The sequence below is a fragment of the Apaloderma vittatum genome, unplaced genomic scaffold, assembly GCF_000703405.1.
Source record: "Apaloderma vittatum isolate BGI_N311 unplaced genomic scaffold, ASM70340v1 scaffold23110, whole genome shotgun sequence".
Taxonomy (NCBI): Eukaryota; Metazoa; Chordata; class Aves; order Trogoniformes; family Trogonidae; genus Apaloderma; species Apaloderma vittatum.
In genome coordinates, this window is record NW_009694266.1 from 4307 (window position 1) to 17373 (window position 13067).

A 13067-nucleotide genomic window follows, 5' to 3' on the forward strand; every position below is an offset into this window, starting at 1 on the left:
AGCTGGTATTTACTTAGACAAGCATTACTGTGCTTAGGAATTAAGGATCATGATTTCTAAAAATAAATAATCAGAAAGCAGCTCTGATGCAGAGCCATTTTCATGCAGAAGTGCAAAGCAAAGGCCAGCGCTCTCACACTAACACAATTACCTTTGGGCACAGCTAGCCAGAACACGAGCATACCTAACGCTTCTCAAAATATTATTTTAATAATAAGCATTTCTGGGCTCATTTCACCTCACTGTTCTCATCCATACAGAACTACAGACTCCATTTTAAGTTAAAGGTGCTACAATCCTAAGCAAAGAGACAGAACTTGCCAGTTTTTATGTTGAAACACGTACACAGCATCAGCTCTCCTGGCACGCTGTTACAGCTAAGACACTTGTGATCTTCATCCCCGTTTCTCCCCCCACCATTATTACATGAGACCCATCCACTGAGTAAGAGTCAAATTTCAAGAGTTTAGCATCTTAATGGTGCAGCCTCCCACTCTTCTCTGTTCTTAGCTTTTGATTATTTGAATTTTCCTGCGCACGGACAGGCTGCTCGCTTTGAAGCGCGCGATGCCTGCTCTGCAGACAGACCTTTGTTTTTAAGCAATGAAGCAACAGCACGCACCGCATTGCTGAGCCAGCAGCATTCTCTACCCTATTTTCCAGCATCGCACAGGGAGATCAGTTCTGATCCAGTTCATTGACGCCTGATTCTGTCTTAAAATAAATTGTAGACAAATCAAAGAGGAATGGATTTCCAAGGTTTTACTTAGTAGTTCATTTGCACACAGAAATAGCAGGCTTAAGCCCTCTGCAGGCTTCACGTAGCTGCACATAGTTGCAGATACTATGAATACTATACGAGGAAACAAAAAACTTACATACTTTGAAAGTTCAAATATATCGTTACCCTCTTCACCCTATCCACATGAGATCACCATCAAAAGCTCAAGTGTTTCCGAGACTATCAGTATAGAATCATAATCTCAGAAATTATATTTTTGGGCAAAGAAGTCACAATTAATAAGCATTTAGGTTAAGATCTTTTATGAGCAAAGATGTTTTAATGTGTCACATTTCAAGAGCATCAAACTTTCTTTACAAGAAAAGAAAAATCACTTCATAGATTAGGAGCTAGAGAGGTCCACAAGACTTTCTGCAAATTAAAAGTGCAGGAAATATATGCATAATCCTTCATACATAAAATATTTTGCATTAGCGTTGCAAACACAGTAAGTGTTAAGCAATATTTAGAGTTAAAAGTACCTGAAAAATAATCTCTCCTTGGAGAGAGAGATTAACCGAACATCCTCCCGGAGAGCTGTGCAAGTTCTCAACAAATGCTTTTTCTGTACAAGTGGTTTAAAAAACAAAATTAAAATCACACAGTAGGTTCTGGAATATTTAAAACAATGATCTGATAGAACAAACATTCAACAGTCACCTCAATTCCATGTTATTTTGTTACAAACAGTTATCATGGCCTAAGCCCTGCGCATTGGTGCTCGGATTCATGGCCTCATCCAGGCAACATGTGTCTTGAGATCAAACTTTAGCTCTTGACATTCTAACACTGACAGAATGAAATAGCTCCATGATTACAGGTGTGGCACAGCAGCCAGTGGCCCTTCCAAATCTCAGTTGGCAAGGGAAAAGTTACTTACTTTAAAAGTTTTTATACCAGTGAGTATACCTTGCAGTAAATACACTCTTGCATCTGGCTACCGCACGGATCAAGATCCACAATTTCCACGTGAAGTTCCTTGAGGAAGTAGATCCTATTACTAAACAATAGTTTTGTTCCAGCAGCATCCGATGATTAGACGGCTGAGCTTTACACACGTCACTGCGTGTAACTAAGCGACAGGAATCACATCCCTTGTGAGAACCCCTACTACTACCATGACAACACCAAAACACGCAGGCATTGCAGGCTCAAATCTGTCCGACACACATACAACACCTGTTCCCAGCGACAGAACAGCACGTTAAGCTTCCAGAAAGACCCTTCTATCTAACTCCAGTACGTCACACATGGGGTTTCCTGGCTTTTGCCAGTAAGGTTACTTGCATGGCCATGCACATAAACTTAATGAATAACGAATGCACTTTTGTGGAGAAAAAAAGACTAAAATTTACACACATACTAGATTGACACTTGCTCCTTTTCTAAGTATGCATATACACCCGCTTTGAGTGAATTAATTTAATAGAAACATTTTAATTTGCTCCCGAAACTCCTGACCAAACTGACATCTTCTTTGGTCCCACGCCCTAAAAACAACTTTCCATTCACCAAGCCAACAGACATTAGAACTATAAAGGTGCAGAAGTTTTCTAAAACATTGGCTTCCTTTGTGAAAAGGCTATTTCAAAGTAAGTGTAATCTGTAGTAAGTGCAATCTTCCTTTCTAGAAAGGCAGCTACTGCCACACCACAGTAGCCCAACAGGCTGGGCCCTTGCAGTGGAACTGAGTGTGGCTTAAATACTGTATTTAGGCCTTGACAAAGAAGTCACCAAACTACCATCGTGTCAGACAGTATGAAGAATCTGCCTAAATACAGCGGCAACCCAAGTTCAACATTCTTGTCAGTAAGAATAATGGAGTAAATTTATACTGACCAAGTGAGTTAATTCTGATAAAAATCGTGACTGGATTTACTGACTATACTTCACCAACTAAAATATCTGGCTATCCACAGATTCTGCTTTCAATTTCTCCTGTTGTTTTGGGGTTTTTTTGCCCTATAAGTAATCAGAAATTAAAAGCAACACAACAAATGTCTAAAAACTTTCAGAAATTCTTTAGTTGCTGCCCACTAGAATGTAGCTGGAATAACTGACATGGCTTGACATCGCTGAGGAACACTTCTGACAGGTAAAATAATGCTCATTATCTACAGGTATCCTATCCAGCAACTTTCTTCCTAGTCATCATTAATTGTGAAGTGTGCCATTGCAAGGTGAGCTATTTACAAATGTAAACTATGTAATTAAAGTTTTAAAATAAATAGACAATTTACATTAGGTAGCAACTTGACAACACGGTAATAGATCATCCAATTACATCTTTCGAACAAAGTGATCTGTGTACGCTGCTCAAATATTTTTTTATGAAGAAAGTCCCTGGCTCACAATCTATTCTGCAAGAACTTCCTTGCTTTTCTTCCTTTATGCTGAATAATTGTGTAAAAATTCTTTAAGTTTTGTTGGATAGTCTGTCATCACTCCAGTTGCTCCCAGATCAAACGCCCTCTTGTATTCCTGTTCTTCATTCAGTACCCAAATATACACCTGTAAGATAGGTGGGATAGAAAGAGAAATTATTACAGAAAATACTGAAATTTAAAAAATGTGACTTTTGACCTAAATTGTTCCATATCAGAGAGATGATGCCACACATGTTTAAAACAAATGATCACACTGTGATGCCACAGACTCCTGTGCAAGCATAACCAAATTCCTCCTCCCTACCCTCCAAAGCGTGCATTTTCTAGCGGTGACTCCAGTTCATTACCTGAGAGTTAAATATTTCCAAAAGTCAAAATAGGATTTTGTGAAAAGCCCAAAATAGGTAAGCACTTTAGACGATTTTGTAAGCTTAACTCTGAAGTGGGGAAAAAAGACAATAATCTTAAAGGGAATTAGAGAATCTTTTTCCAAGCATGCAATTCTTCCTTTGCAGCTATAGATCTTCAAACATAACAGCACAAGCTATTGCTCAGGAACCAAAAAGCAACTTACAACCCCAGCAACACAACAGAACAGGTGGAGGAGAATGTGAGCCTATCTTAAGGTCGTATCTGGCTGGTTCAAATTCTCTCTAGGTTAAAAGTGTATTTCCTTTAGCTTTGCCACACTGTACCTGAATGCCCCGAGCAGTGAGGTGGTCAAAAAGTGCTTTCCGCATCAGCAACCTGCAGAAAGGAGAAAAATAGCGTTTAAGAACTGAAAGGATATATAAAATTTTCAATGTCTGTTGATAAATCAATGCCTGTAATAAATTGTCCATGCAGCATTTTGATTCAATGTTTTCTACAAGAAAGGGATTAGAAACCTGATTACATAAAACTTTTAGTTCAAGTAACTCAAGACTGGTTAACAGAGATACCCAGAAATTTGCATTAGCTGTGAGTATTTGTATCAACTCTTCTGAGGATCAAACCCAGCAGGCTCCTCCCTCATCACACACGCACCCTGTGCCACGTCCAATGAATCAACTCCGCTTTCAGAAGAGATTTTATCCTTCACGTCAGAAGACAAAATTCTACTGGTCACTCAAGAAATCAAGCTAACAGGTGTCAGACAGAGAAGCAAGAGTCAGAAGACACTTACTGCAATCACATTCCACCTCTCAAAGCCTACGACTAAGCCTCCTCTGAAGCACAGACAGTCTTAAAATGCAAAGTGGTCCAAGCAAGCTGAACAGCAGCTCCTCTGACAACATTATGAAACAGTCACACTCAGCATCTACTTGCACACTGATTAACTGCACACGCTTAACGACAGAAACTAAATTGGAATAATGCCCACTGTTACTGCACCTCCGTACGTTTCAGCCTATGAAAAATAAAAGTGTACAGGAACACTTATATAAGATTTGAGTATGATTTATGTTGCACTGACAATAAAGCTAGAAGAAACTGAAAAAAAATTATAACCTAACAAGTAGCTATAGCAATAGTTAGTCTTGATTGCTTGAGCCAAATATCAATATATAGGCAAAACATAAATAAAAATTTAATGAGATTAAAACCTTACGTGTCAGCTAGCCAGATGATAAATTTCTGGCTTCTTGTCATCTTATGCGGTTCTTTAAGCCTGTTAAGGAAGAGTGGGGGAAAAAAAAAATTACTAGAGCACAGATTAAATTATTATTTGAAATGTTCCTGCAAAAGGAACATGAAGAATTATCTTGCAAATTCTCAAATTAGAGCAGTAATTTCACCAATACAGTGACTTAGAATTGGGTTACACAAGAGAAATGTGCTACATATGAGAAGCAGCAGAGATGGGTTTCAGCAGCATTTTGAGTAAAGTATGAGAAACAAGAGAAGCACGTGAAATCTCATATCCAGTCTATTACTGACTTGCCTCTTTGCCTTGATCAGACTTACTTGTTCTCAAGAGAGAGGGAGAGAAAAGTAAAAGAATTACTTATTTGTACAGTGCTGCTACACGCTGCTAACTAGATGGTGTGAGCACAAGCTGCGTTGCAAAGGCAGCTGCAGAAAGGCCGTAGTTACAGGAGACACGGATCTCCTCAGTTGGTACTGTTTACTCTCTCAGTGCAGCACCCAGCAACGGACTCCAACTCACTTGAGGATGATTGAAGGCATGGGAATTTCGAAGAATTCCTCCTTGAAAGGGATGAACGGCAGCAGACCAGTGTAGAACAGGCCAAGAAGCAGGAGGACACGTTGCAAACAGAAGATGATGGGAATGTCAGCATTCTGCAGGGACGAGGAAAGAAAGATTCTAAATTATCTCGGTAGGCTCTTGTAATTAAATGTACTCATCAACGCATGTTTAAAGTCTAGCACTTCCACCTAAAGATTAAGCTGCCAACTGTTTATGATACGCATGACACAGTAACAAGTAGGCAAGGAGAAAGAAGCTTCTTACCTCCTTAAGACACTTTGATACAATCTCGTAATTGACATTCCCCCACACTGTCAAATGTTCTCGCTTATATTCACTGACCAGCTCTGAAACCTGCAATATAGAAAAGCAGAATCCTGGCAGGTATTCACTGAAAATTATGTGCAGAATTATTTATCTGAAACTCTACTTGGTACTTTTCAACTACACACAACAGATAGTTCTTCTATAGACTCTCCCATCTTAAGATGATTGTGCTGCTTTGTCTGGGAAGAAACAGGTGTTCAGGTCAACTGATAAACAGAAAGACCATTAGACCTATGAAAAAAACTCTAAAGAATTTTAGAAAACTAGATGGCAAAACAGTACCCGATGCAAAGCACATTTCCTTTCCTGTCACGAACGTTTAGCTTTAGGCTGACACCATGTTTGTATGTGCTCTGGTAGGCAACAGTCCGTAAGCCAACCCTTCGCATGAAGTACAAACCAAACATGTCTCCAGCAGCGTAGCACCACTGTCAGGGCACGGTAAAGGGTCAGCAAAGAGCTGTTTGCTGAGTATCTTGCACAAGATGACTTCTCTGTCTTCTGCATTACCTCATACATGGAGCAAGATCTAACACATGAAGGATTAAGCAGTCCAGGAACACAGATTTTAGTACCACAGCCTGCTAGCAACTCCAAAAAACACCTCTTTTCGTAATTTCAAGGTCACCACATGAGTTCAGTCTCAGTTCAGTGCAGGTGTTCACGTACCTTTTTGATCAACACGTTGTTGTTCACTTTGATGTCAATGTTGACAGGAGTTTGTGGAAACGCCTCAAACACCTCCTTCAGGAGTGGAATACGGTTGTCTTTTCCCTCGCAGTGACATTCTGGGGAAACAAGAACACTGACACTACTGAGCCCATTTTTAATATGCCACAGGTAAAAGCTGAGATGTCAGAGCACTTGTTATCTTACAATTAGAAATAATATCTAGTACCTAGAATTAGCAAATTTTAACTGACAAAAAAAAGCTCGCTTCTGTAATGAAAATACTCTAAACATACAGAACTTTTAGTTAAAAACTTCATAAAATCAGACACTATTTAGCAATAGTAGGAGTGCAGTTATCATTAACATCCCAAAACAGCAAAGGTTCGGTTACCACATACCAAACACAATGAGAACAATTTTTCCTTCTAGGAAAATTTACTGAAGAAGCATAATGAGTAAAAGTAACAGAAGGCAAACCCCCCAGATGTATTGTCTGAAACTGCTTGTGGCTCTGTGCAGCTAACTGAAGGCTCTCACCATCGCTTCGTACTATTGTACATAAACAGAAGATATATACGTGTGTATATATTTATATATCACGGATCTCATCTCGGTGCATTTTAAGTATTTTTCCATTTTGAACGAAAAAGTTTAGCACGATGTTTGCTCACTGGGCAATTCAAATAACGAAAAGGCCACACACAATAGTCACAAAGCCCTTCAAGCAAAGACATCTGATACCATCTCCAGTAGCTTTTTCTAGGTGGAAATGCTTTCAGTTTTAGCCTGTATGCTTTATTCAAATTAGAGTCCCATGAATCACAGTTTTCACAAGAAAACAGGTCAATTTTTTTCCAGCAGCAATCTCTTCCTCTCTTGCAGCAAGTCTGATACAGAACTTTAACTCATATATGCAGTAACCACCACTCTTTTCATTCACTGTTCTAAAACTGTCTATGTTATCTGACATCTTGTAGTATTTCAAGCCCAGAGCACACCAGCACAATGGCATCCGAGTTGTAAAGAAACTCTCTTCTGCCTTCTTTTCATTTTTCAGAACAACAAATTTTCAATCAGCACTCTCTGAAGAGTTCACAAGCGAACTGGAAAGCAGTTGTAAGAAGAAGACAAGGACATAATTGAAACGTAAAATATCTTTCTCCAAGTAAACATCTCAAACTTAGTCACTGCCAACTGGTGTGAAAAAAATACTTTGGTTTCTAAAGCTAGGATTATTTTTTTCCTTTTAAAGCTTCTCTTATCAAGACAGTGCTAGAAGCAAATTCACTTTTCTGCTCCCTTTGTCAAAATAAGAAATTGCCTCACTGTGATAACGGAAAATTAGTTACCACTACTGTAAATTGAAACGGCAAGAGACAAAAACTTACCCTTCTGAAATGTGACATCCAATCTGCAGAGATATGGTGGAAGTTCCTTAAAAATAAAGGGAAGTGGAACACTAATTCAAAGGCAGGGATATAGCCACAACTTTTCTCGAAAAAGACAGAACAAAATTATAATTCATCAACCATGTTACTTACCTTTAAAGATAAAAATAATATATTTTTTAAATCTTCTTGTGCAAAAAGTGATTTAGAATCAGTTAGTTCTTATTTGAACTGTCCAGCAAACTTAGGCTTGTGTTACCTCTAGCAGAATAAGGTAAAATGTTTTCAGACATCTGTCTGAAATTCTGAGAATTCTGCTACAATACCAGATGGAAAGACAGTTTATGAAACAGGCTTTTAAAACTGTCAATGCAGGTAGGATTCATCTACCAGTTTTCCCACTAAAAAGCCGGTCATACAAGAAGCAGCTTGTTGACTAAGTTTCCTTTGTCATCAGTATGGCAAAACAGGCCCACCTCCACAGAGCCTTCAGCCAGCCTGCTGCTGGGGGCAGCTGATCACCCTCTGGAAACGTGCCCGGTTTTCTCCCTTGACACCACAACGAGGCTGGTTAACTTTTCTCAGTCAGACAAGAGAAATCCTCTCCTTCGATTCTGGGTACCAGCCGTACACACATGCACACAAGCTCTCTGCCCACCCCAGCCACTCTACAAACGCCTCTTTAAACACCCTCTAGCACTGACATTTTCCCTTCAACTTACAGAGTACTTGAGGTCGGATATGTTGACATCGACGCCTGTTGATCTCTTCAGGTTCTCATCATGGGACACAACCACTTGCTCATCTTTTGTCAGGTGACAATCTAGCTCCAGCATGTCTGTCCCTATGTTAACCGCGCTGGAAGCAAAGAAGCCTGCCTTGAAACACACGTATATTTTGTACGGCTGCAAACCTAACACATACTTATTATTCAATTACACTAATCCCACCGGAAGCGCTTTATATGCTTTATGATGCAATGAATTCTCACCATCTTGCTGCAAAGCAAGAAGCAAATAACTCTGCTGCAGTAGGGAAGCTGATGCAAGAAAAAAAAACAACGCATTATGAATCAGAATTTGAACTCGGGAACTTTGCCTCCTTCTTCCACAGGAATCAGGCAGCACATCTGTCAAGTGCAACCTGCCACCTCAGTACTGGGAATCAGAATTCGGAGTGTGATGTTCACCAGTATCTGCACATTTACCACAGGAAGAAGTGAGTTCTTTTTAAAAATTAATCAACTTCGTGGTATGAGTAACAGGGATGTAAAAGCCTTTTTTTTCCACTTGTTCAAGTTAGTCAGGAATGGATGGATCAGGAAATTCTCAATGGGGCTTTTAGGCTTTTGGCTAGCAAAATAACCTTTTTAAAATTTAGTTATTTTAATGAAAAAGTTGAAATTTAAATTTTAAAAAATAAACCACTCAAATACCCAGCCATGTTTTCCAAAGAAAAACAGCAATTCCTGTTCCAATCTGCTGCTTTGAAAACTTCTGACCCAATTCCAAACCCAGCCTCGATCAAAGCTTAGCTCATAGGAAGAGAAGTAAAGAAAGCTGAAAATAGTAATAATACTGAAGAAAAAGAAGTACAAGAAACCTCACTGCAGAACAGAAAAAGCTTTACTCCAGCGAGAATCGAATTGCCTGTTTCACTAGAGAAGACACTCAGAAGGTGTCACTCCAGCAGACGGCTAAAAGCCTCAGCCTGAAGTCTGAACACTTCCGAACACCAGCCTGTTCCTTCCATCCAGCTGTGAACAAACCTTGAACATCTGTAGTGCAGCCAACCCAGGACTTCAAGCTCTGCGACTTCAGTACCAGCCTTTTCCGTAAGAAAAGGACTCCAAGTTCAGACACGCCATAAACATTCACAAAGGCAATAACAACACAGAACGGAACATATTCCCCTCAGTCTTTAACACAATTTCTCGTCCACTTGGGATAATGATCAAGAAGGTCGTTAAATTAAAACCAATTTGTTAACTGTTTTCCAGTGCCACTAATTAAGAATTAGGAGAGGAACAAAATCCTATTACACGTGAAAGACACGCAGCCTGTTCTGCATAATTTTTCCTCCTGAGGAAAAGCATCTCCAAACACGCTGCAGGAGATTTGCCAAATTTGTAGACGTTCCCATCTAGTACCAAGTATTATCATTTAACCAGGAAAATTTATTAGAAATATTACTGCTTAAGAAATTCAGGACTGATGGTGCACTGAAAAAGGAGAACAACTTTCCTTGTTAACAAATTTGAGAATTTGCCAGGCTCTTCCTAGCAGCTTGCTGCTAAATAAGCTTCCTTAAAGTGCTGAGGTTTTTTCAGCTGAAGATCAGTTTGTTCTGCAGTTCTGCAATAACACAGCAAATCTACACTGCTCCAGAGAAGGCTCCAGATGCTCTCCAGATTCAGAAGAACATGCTGGATTCAGATCCAACTGTTCCAGAACTCAAATTGTGAAGCAGGCTCACGTTTGCAATTTCAGATGATGGAGCTTCAAGCCTGTGTTTAACTCCAACTGCTTTCTAGTAAAAGGACCTACCAAGAAATACAGAAGCGGCACCTCATCTTGGAAACTAAATTCCATCAGGCAAAGCCTAAAGTAGCACAATGTAGAGAGTTTATAAATACTAATTTGACTAAGTACTTTTATTGTTGTAACTACGGTGTTTAAAGCTTCCTCTCTAAGCCAAGATGTTCATTAAAAAAAAAACCAAAACAAACCACACACAACAGGAGACATGAGAGGAAAATATCTCAAGAGTTTACTTAGCAGCTTCCTGTCTCAACAGTGCTCAAGTACGTGGCTGTATTAGGGACAACTTCACTGGTAATTAAACTCTTATGACAACTTTTATACCAGATCCCCAAGTACTTTAAGACAGCACAAGTCTCCCTCTCAGCTTAAAATCAATGATTTTAAAATCTAAAGCCACCACAGAAGCATTTAAATACAGTATAACATGATTACAGTGCCCAAAAATCTATTAGGTATTTTACCATGGAAGAGCAAAAAAAATGCTGTCTTTGGTATAAAAAGCTTATAATCTCTCTCCAGAATATTTGTAAATTAAACTAGAATAGAACTTGAAATTGCCGGTAAGGCCTCCTCTCCCCCATATACTTTGTTTATTAGAATAATTTCTTAATTTTTATGCAACAGTATCAAATATTCTCCAATAACCATCACAAGTGTTAATAGCACAAATGAAACGATTTCTTTGTCGCTACCTAGGTTACTGGCAAACACAAGGGGGTAGGTCTTACCCTGCAGACCAAAACCCTTTTTGATTCAGCTACATCGGCAGTCAAACACCTACAGAACGAGCTCTTGCAGGCACTCCCTGTTTGGCTCCACGCAAAACCTGACGGGTTATAAATTGATTAGCTCATACCAGCTGTCTGAACCTATCCAGATAATTTTTCACCATGCAGATCACCAATTTTCTACCCAATTCCTTTTGCTGGCTTACCAACAGAGATGAGAACGAGCAGATTGGAAGGACAAAGCCTTCGCCCCTTTACAGAGGCAGCCAGAGGCTTTCTACTGCCTAGTGCAAAGGAATTGCTCCAACTCTGCCTTCTGCCTTTTTTATTCAACAAGACAATGTCACACCCAGCAACTGAACTTTGCTGTTGGCAACTGTGATGAGTTCAAGAAGAGCAGACCTCAACATACTTGTTAAACTATAGTTGTCGGAAAAGAATCAGATAAATGTCTGTAGTATCACAAAATATGACTTGCCTCCTAGTACAGTCTTTACATACAGTTTACTTCTGGGAATGAAACAAAAACAGGTTATGGTGCAACTTCCTGTGCAACAGCTCTACATCTAAAACCAGTATGATGCCAAACGAAAATTAAGAAATGGTTAAAAAAAAAAAAAAGAAAAAGAAACACTTTCCACAGTGTGGTAGCGGACTTGAAAAAAAGTCAGGCCAGCAGTAAAAAAAAAGAAAAAAAAAAAAAGCACAAAACTATGCTAAGCTTCCATGGAGATAGAAAATCCTGCAGTACTTTCAATAGCACTGTTTGGTTGGGAAAGCTGGCACTCCTCAGTCTGCAAGGAAATCTGCAAACTGATGAGGCTAATTAGCACAACGCAAATTAAAAAAAAACCACGCAACAAACACCCCCCCAAAAAAACCACAACCTAAACAAAACAAAGAGAAGCCTACATAATTTGGTCACTTCTCACTGGCAGCTGGAGTTTCAGACATGCTTCTTTTTCAAATGCCTTTGAGAACCTTGTTAGAATTCACCACTTAAATGCTGGAGGCTTAAAAGGCTTTCCAGTGCTAACTCCATTCTAAAGCCCTAGATAAGAGGCTTTCACACATTGTGCCAACGAAGTATGTGTATGAAGGGAAAAAACACAACACAAATATTTTTAAGAGCTTTACAAATGGTATATTAACCACTTAGTTAACATTAGGATTGCAGTCACAATAATTCTAAGAGACAAATTATCAGCCTTCTGTACAGAGGAGGCAACTGAATACCACAAAACCACGGATTATCTGGGAGAATTGCTTACGGCCATCGTAGCCATCAACAGCTTCACAATTCCTAAAAAGCAGCCTTATGTGCTATTCAGCATATCGGTTTGGTCCGATACAGTTTTGAGAAACATCAATGAAATAGTTTTGAGAAACATCAGTGAAATAGTTTTGAGAAACATCAATGCGTGTAGAAAAAAACGTGGCGTATCAGTTATGAAAAACAGCTTGTAACGATAAGTAAATTAACAGTAGTAACTGGCATTAAAGATGGAACAGGTATTATTTCATGTTTTATTAGCTAGCACGGGAGGCATCAGGCCTCAGTTTTATTTCCAGTCACCAGTCCAGCACTGGGTACAAATTGTTGTTTGTGGCCTCCCAACTCCTTCTTGCTTAAACGGGAGTAACATTTAGCAATCCAAAGGAGAGATGACTTTTAGAAATAGGACACTGTACCCCAAACAACTGATGGAAGTCCTATCTTTCTTGACTGCTTCACTCACTAAAGACAATGAGACCACCACTAATCTTGGCATCATTGATTCCACTTGTACTCACTGGTGAAAGGCTGCCATCGTGTTTTCCAGATTCTCTCCAGCACCTACAAAAATAACAAAAAAATTTAAAAAGGGATTAAAAAGTTCACATATTTTGAGGAAGTATGTGGAGGAATGAGTATGAAGCTAGAGTCAGAAATCCCTGTTGCTGCTAACCTTCTGGGGAGACCCTGGAGACTGGACTTTCTCAAGGTAAAACAAATTAAAACAAAAAACAAACAAACAAAAAATCCCAAACCCAGACCATTATCTTGGAT

The 13067-nt window shown here is 39.3% G+C and overlaps 1 protein-coding gene across 1 annotated transcript; it reads right to left on the reverse strand.

Moving 5' to 3' along the window:
- Positions 1-3133: 3133 nt before the first annotated feature.
- Positions 3134-12849, reverse strand: GDPD1 (glycerophosphodiester phosphodiesterase domain containing 1). The gene is made up of 9 exons (XM_009867182.1): positions 12812-12849; positions 8469-8604; positions 7747-7792; positions 6356-6474; positions 5624-5713; positions 5318-5451; positions 4760-4819; positions 3864-3915; positions 3134-3292 (listed from the first exon to the last, which is right to left on the reverse strand). The coding sequence occupies exons 1-9, from the start codon at positions 12826-12828 to the stop codon at positions 3170-3172; spliced, it is 777 nt and encodes a 258-aa protein (XP_009865484.1). The 5' UTR covers positions 12829-12849; the 3' UTR covers positions 3134-3169.
- Between the last annotated feature and the right edge of the window lie 218 nt (positions 12850-13067).

Excerpts from the sequence above, each read along its gene's own strand:
- GDPD1 (XM_009867182.1), bottom strand. Across the intron at positions 5,714-6,355 it reads ACAACGTGTTGATCAAAAAG|GTTTCAGAGCTGGTCAGTGA; the intron begins GTACGTGAACAC and ends TCTATATTGCAG. Across the intron at positions 4,820-5,317 it reads ATGCCTTCAATCATCCTCAA|GCTTAAAGAACCGCATAAGA; the intron begins GTGAGTTGGAGT and ends CTTCCTTAACAG.